We start from the raw sequence: 7,128 nt of genomic DNA, 5'->3' as shown, positions 1-7,128 counted from the left end.
GCAGGAGCGAGACCCCGGGGATCAGCCACAGGCACCCGACCGAGACCCCTACCGAGCACAAGACCAAAGTGTCAGCAAGACCCACGCACCAGGACAAGCACCGTATCAGTCACAGACCCCAATTCAACATCCACGGGGAGAAGAACATGCCTCTTACAAGCTGCAGGTGCCAGAAATAAACATCAGCCAGGGATACGCGCTGGGACAAGACTTCCACCAGGCCCAGCAAGCAAGGCAAAGCATGTACCAGTCATATGCACTGGGACTAGACCGTTACCAAACACAGGAACCACAAAGCGCCTATCAGACATATGCAGGAGGACAAGATCCCTATGAAGCCTATGAACGTGGGCATGGCCCTTACCAGCCGCATGAGCCAGGTTATGGTCTTTATCAGCCAGGATACACTCCATATGATGATCAGATACCTGATCACAAATCCCGAACGCTGGCAATTCAGAATGCAAAAGCCTATTTACTGAAGAGCAGCACAACATCTGGCCTGAACTTGTAAGTCTGAAAAAGGGACACAACAGAAAGGGGTAGGAAGTATGAGTGGAGAGAAACGTAGTGTTGGTAAAAAGGGAAAGGGCAGTTTTAAGAAAGGGAGGGATACCAGGGGGGTATATATAGAATGGGAGGATATGTGATACTTGTGTGTGTCCAACATCTTTCAGAATCAAAATTCCTAAGGGAGTTTATAGAGTTCAAGGGGAAAATTATTTGATTAAGAGCAAATATAGATTCAGCTTCAGCTCCCGAGGCAGGTGTGGTATATACCAAAAATGGAAGGTGGGCTACTCCTAAGTATATTATAATCAGCCTAGTTTCAAGTCTAATTTCCCATAATGTTCCATTATCTCCTTTCATTTAACTATTCCAAAGATTTCTCCAAAGCTCCAGGTGATTAGCTTCTAATTTTGATGTTAAAACATAATATTCTAAGACTTTTGTATAGTAGGCCAATAATATTTACATTCATATGACAGATATGATCATCTTGCTAATATGCTAACAAAGATTCTGGATGAACAGCCCACAAATGCAGTAGACATAATTGAGAATATCAGCAAGGATGTGAAGTGGGCTCAGTTTCAGAAAAAAATGGACACTCTTCGAGATGAACATGAGATTCTTCCAACATTTGAAGCTGCAGAAAAGCATAGAGCTTTATTCCTCAAGGCAAATGGAGAAGGAGATGAAGAACTAGAAGAAGAGATAGTAAGTTATTATGAGAGAAAAACAGAAAAATAGATATAGCGTATACCGGGGAATGAGTGGGAGGATAGTGGGATGGGAAAGGAGGAAGGGAAGAAGCTGTGGTGTCCTTTGTGGTATTGCCTCTCATGATCATACAAATAATTGCAGCCACAGTATCATGTACTCTCTTCACAGCTGAGTTGGTCCCATGTCTAGTTGTGAAGAAGGAAACCGATCTGGTTACTTAGGTAGGATTTTTCCTGTAGTAAATCTAATATCCTGAGCCTTTAAAATCACAGATGTTCTAGAGATGATGAACAGAAAATAAAGTTTACAATATCTCCCATATGCCAGTTCAGCATGGAATATTGCATCCAAATTTTTGGATATCAAGAATATTGTGGACAGCTGCTACTGTAAAATAGAGAATGGAAAAATCTGTGATCCTTTCAGCTCCAGCTGTGGTTTCAGCTCCAGCTGTGGTTTCAGTTTTCAACTAAAACAAAAAGTATGGTTATAATGAAGAACTACTAGAATTGAAACGCCACTTCTTAAAACAGGGGATTTTTCAGTATTTGGTTGCTTATGTGCAGAAGCATTTGTACCCAATGAAAAATTAAGAGAATTCTTATAATAGCCAAGGGAAACTAATCAACAAGATGTTGATTTTCATATGAAGTATATGAAAGTATATATATAAGTATATATTCAAATGAACTGCCATTGCAGAATACAAATAGTAACAACAGAAGAGATAATCTTTCATCTTTTCCATGGCCTATTACTTATTTTACAGTAACAGTATACAATGATAAAAATTGAAAAAAGTAGGGCATTTCAGAAGGAATTTTGAATTTTTCATACTCCTGTCTATCTTGCTTTGATATAAGAAACCTGGAAGGGCCAAAGAATTTAAATACAAAACTAGCACTAATTCTTCCAAACTCCCAACCCTGTCATGTACAACTTCAAATGTTTGTCTGTGTGATCTAATCACCGACTCCCGCGAAATGAGAGAAGGGTGATAAAGCAAATGGAAATACTTAATAAAATCTTAATTATTTGCCTAGTTCTCATATTGAAGCCAGCTGGAGACTTATTATGGACTTCAGTAAGAGCAGGGGCCAGTATTTTAAAAAATGCAGGGAGCTTTATGACAAAGTTTTCAAAAGAACAACATTCACTACAGAGAAATATTGCTGGTCTGGTGTCTACATATATAAAATATGTATTACGTTTTTTCCAAATGCACCTGCCAAAGGCAACACAGGAACACTGTTTGTAGGCATCAAGGTCTCTTACATAGGTGACATGCCCCAGCACTGACGTTGTTTGTAGATCCTGTGTAAGAATTCTGACTTTCTTTATTTTGCAGTAAGGAGTCTGAATTTTGAAATCCTGTATTCTAAAAGCCACAGTTCATCTCTGTTCTCTTCTTCACCCTTAAAATGGCATTTTTAATTTTTCTAAATGATAGTCAAAGATGTAGTGAATGAATGTCTGCGAAGCACTTTGAGAGAATGAGTGGCACTACAAGAAAGCAAAGTATAACATTCAGTGGATAACATGCTTAATTTTTCAAATAGATAATTATACTACTCTTCAGCTCTAACTCTGGATCTTCTTTCCCAGGGAGAGACCGCTCTACCTAATGTGATGGAAACAGCCTTTTATTTTGAACAGGCTGGAATTGGCTTGAGCAAAGAGGAATCTTATCACATATTCCTTGCCCTTAAAAAACTAATTAGTGTTCAGCCAATCCAGACCTGTCGCTTCTGGGGCAAAATTCTGGGCCTGGAGAGAAACTATATTATAGCTGAAGTACAGTACCATGAGGGGGAAGAGGAGGAAGAGGAAACTGAAGAGGAAGAAGTTATTGAGGAAGGAGAGAAAGGGATGAGTGAGGTCGAAGATGAAGATGAAGATGAGGAGAAAGAAAAAGATGAACCACCAAAGTCCACCTATAAGCCCCCACCTGTCATCCCAAAAGAAGAAAATGGGACTGGGGCTAATAAATATGTCTACTTCGTCTGTAATGAGCCAGGCAATCCCTGGGTGAAGTTGCCTCCAGTGACGCCAGCCCAGATTGTCTGTGCCAGGAAAATCAAGAAGTTCTTCACTGGTAGGCTGGATGCTCCCATTGTGAGCTTTCCTCCTTTCCCTGGAAATGAGGCCAATTACCTGCGTGCACAGATAGCTCTGCAGGAACCCAGATCTCTCCCGTTGGATTTTACCAGTTTGCAGAGGAAGAAGGAGATGAAGAAGAGGAAGGGGGAGGAGGAAAAGATACATATGAAGAAAACCCTGATTTTCAGCCTCTTTCTGTGGCCGAAATGGTAGATTCTCTCTCCGCATGGGTGCACCACGTACAGAGTATTCTTACACAGGTATGTTCTGGCATAGCTCACGTGGACCTCGGATATCATTCACACTGTAGTACTCACAGGGTTTCAAAATGTAAATGAAACTCCTCACCTGCACATTTGAACCATTCACCAGAAATAGTATTGGACTGAAATATTTTTCTACAGGAAATATATTTGATATAGTATATAATATATAAATATGATGCACATATTTACATATAGCATGTATTTATATATATAGGAACCTTCTAGGTTCAGCACTTTTTTCAATGGTGTGTTCTTGAGATCGAAACCTATCTTTAGAAAACAGTATGGAATTAGGCCTTGATAGATAACAATAATTGCTGGTAATCTATGTTAGGTTTTCTCTTTTGAAATCCATACTTGACAAAAATGTTTTAAATTCTCTTTTCTTGGGTAGGATGCTAAAATGCAGATAGTTTATGACTGTATGCTAAATGGAACTTATTTGATGATTTCTTCTGGTTTATGTTTTGTTGCTTACTTTCTTCTGTGAAACGCAAATGAAAAATCTTAAAAAACAAAATAAGGTAAATAAAATTGTAGCATAAAATATCTGTGATATCAGGCCAGTGCTGGAAAGAGGTATTACTAATTTGATTATCATTGATGGATGACTTTCTGACCAGTCTGCCAATTCAAGAATGCTAGTGTAAATGGTAGGACATAAGGTTTAAAATTATTATCAGCAAAACAATAGTTGTAAAAATAAAATCTATATGCATTAGAATCTTAAGAACATTTTGTTATGTTCCTCTGACTGGTAACTAAATAACAAGGCAGACTTTAAAAGGAAGAGGCAAAGTCCATAAGTGGTTCGCTCTTCAAGTTGTAATATAGCAGTGATACAAACCAAACTGGCAAGGAACTGAAGACTACAAAATAACAAAAATCTGATGACAGAGGTATGAGGTTATTCTTAAATAGCGAGAAGGAATGAGGGAGGAATGAGGGATATAGGGAACACTTTGCCAAGAGGGTACAATATTCTGCCAACAATACACCAATTATGGAATAAATATTTTTCTTTTCTTCTCTCCCCGCACTTCAACTGTGTGTGTGTGTGCCTGAGCCAATTGATTTAACTGGCTTGCATTCTTTCAGTGATTGTTAGATGGATTTATTATTTTTCCATATCATTTACAGGGTCGCTGTGTTTGGTTTAATCCTTTTAAAAAATCAGAGGAAGGAGAAGGAGAAGAAGAAGATGAAGAGGAGGAGCAAGCAGAGGAAACAGGTGAACAACAGCAAGAAATAGGACCTCCTCTACTCACTCTACTCTCTGAAGATGAAGGTATTCTTCATGAAACATGAAGTTTTTGATAGAGAGCCTGTAGGAATGTTGGCATTTAGGCAGTAAATATTTGAAGTTATAGGACTCTGACACTTCATGGAGCAATATAGTTTCCTCCTGTAGGGTAAGCACATTCTTTTACAAAATTGATCAAAAGTAAAGTGATTAACAATATTGACATTAAAATGGAAATAATTTGGTTTATTATCTAACAATCTTGTTGAGAATAAAGGGAAAAAATACCTCAGATTTGTAAGGCTGCTGCAAGTTCAAGACAGCTCACTACATGAAATTCATTCAGCTATTTTTCCATCATCTTTCTAGAAAAAAAAAAAGTGTGTGCATCTATAAATAAATATATATATACATATGTACACACATGCATAGATATGTAAGTAAGAATTTAGACCCTGTAGCATATTACTGCAGCAAATCATGGGAATATGGGAACGTGTATATTAGATCACATCAAGAGTAAATTATTTTCCTACTCGCCATTCTTTGATCAAGATGAAATACACCTATATAATTTATCCATAAGTGATAAACAGACCCTGAGAAAGGACACAGCAGTGAGTACTTGTGAATTTCAGGAACATGATCTTTTCTGTAGGTGGATCTATTAGCATTCCAGTACTACCCACCCATACATCCAAACCATCTGTTTGAATACAGCGCCTACATTTATTGTTTCTGACTTATGGCTAACGTGCAGCTTACAACTATTGTTTGAATTCTGTGCAAGTCTTGTAGCTCAGCCTTAAATACTTTGTAGAGGTTTGTAAGTCAATTTATTCAGAGACTGTGTGTGTTTGGCTCCAGGAATTCAAAACATGCCTGCTTGGACAGCTCAGCCTTCTACAAACCTGATCCCACAGTACGCTGTTGCAGTCCTCCAGTCCAACCGATGGCCCGGAGCATATGCTTTCGCATCTGGCAAGTGAGTAGCTAGTTGACATGGTTACAGCACAGACTGTATATGCTAAACAGATACCTGTCTGATGAGGTCAAAGTTCCTTTATTATTAATTCATTGACTGAGTTCTAACTATTCAGGAGACTGATGGAGAAGGCCACTTAAATATGCACAGCAACAGTACACATGTATTTAAGACTGAAAATGAATAATCATTGGAAAGCCTACCACAGAGTTAATGGATGTAAATGTCCAGTTAGTATTTGGGCACAGCCTTTGATTTAAAACATATTCTTGGGTTGGTGGCACTTTTAATGAAAATAGCTGCGTTCTGTGGTTTTAATGTTCATTTGTTTCCAGTACATATTACCTCCCGTTCCACTACACGTTCCACTAGTCTTTACCTCTACGTGCTTTTAAGTGGACACTGGAGTTGGTGTCAGAGACAGTGCTGTTACAGATGTGAAGTGAGTCGTATTGCAATATAGTGCAGTGACAGAGCACAGCCTTCATCATTTTAGCATTTAGACATTTTTAAGTGGAAGATATACTAATCAACAGTTACAGCAGTTAAAAAGAGGTGTCATCTTTCAAATACTTGTGTTATAGAATATCTGTACCACAGTGACTTTTTGCACAGCAGAGTAAGGAAGCCTAACAGTATCTTCACTGATGTTTTGCTGCGGGGAGAAGTGTGATCTTTCACCTTTCTTTCTCAGGAAATTTGGTAACATTTACTTTGGCTGGGGTCACAAATACAATCCAGAGAACCACGCTCCTGCACTGCCTCCGCCAGTGCAAGCAGAATACCCCAGCGGGCCAGAAATCACTGAGGCAAGAGACCCCACCGTGGAAGAGGAACAGGCTTTCCAGGCGGCGAGGGAAGAAGCCTTAGCTGCAGCCGAGGAAGAGGAAGAAGAAAATGAGGAGGATGCTGAGGAGGATGCTGAGGAGGATGATGATTGAAATACAGGACTAAACATATTTTTATTTTAAAAGTTTAAACATGAATAGTATTTTAATAAATTAGTCATTAATTAGTTGATCCCCAAAGAGACGCAACTGAGCACGCCTTCTTTTCTGACTTCTGTCGGCTCTTCTGGGCAGCCACCCTCCCCTCCTGCCCTGTCCCCAAGCCCACCCGCGCTGACGTAAAAACCGCCTCGCTCCCGCCGGGAGACGCCACCGGAAAGCGGCCGTTTCTCAGGGGAGGGGCACGCACAGCTGCTTGTTTCCTAAACGGCTCCGCTGTGGGCTGGTCACGCTCCCTCCGCCAGGCCCTCGCCGTGTTTCTCTAACCCGCACTTCAACACCTACACAAATTGTACTTAA

The 7,128-nt window shown here is 39.6% G+C and overlaps 1 protein-coding gene across 1 annotated transcript; it reads left to right on the top strand.

Annotated features, from left to right (window-relative positions):
• The first annotated feature begins 241 nt into the window (after nucleotides 1-241).
• On the top strand, nucleotides 242-6,762 carry LOC104521880 (radial spoke head protein 6 homolog A-like). The gene is given in 7 exon segments (XM_010164005.1): nucleotides 242-510; nucleotides 990-1,221; nucleotides 2,833-3,394; nucleotides 3,397-3,587; nucleotides 4,734-4,881; nucleotides 5,704-5,821; nucleotides 6,516-6,762. Coding segments are annotated over 7 exon segments (1,767 nt in total).
• The last annotated feature ends 366 nt before the right edge of the window (nucleotides 6,763-7,128 follow it).

The sequence above is a fragment of the Antrostomus carolinensis genome, unplaced genomic scaffold (assembly GCF_000700745.2).
Source record: "Antrostomus carolinensis isolate BGI_N321 unplaced genomic scaffold, ASM70074v2 scaffold12233, whole genome shotgun sequence".
NCBI classification, from domain to species: Eukaryota; Metazoa; Chordata; class Aves; order Caprimulgiformes; family Caprimulgidae; genus Antrostomus; species Antrostomus carolinensis.
This window is presented reverse-complemented; position numbering and strand designations above follow the sequence as displayed.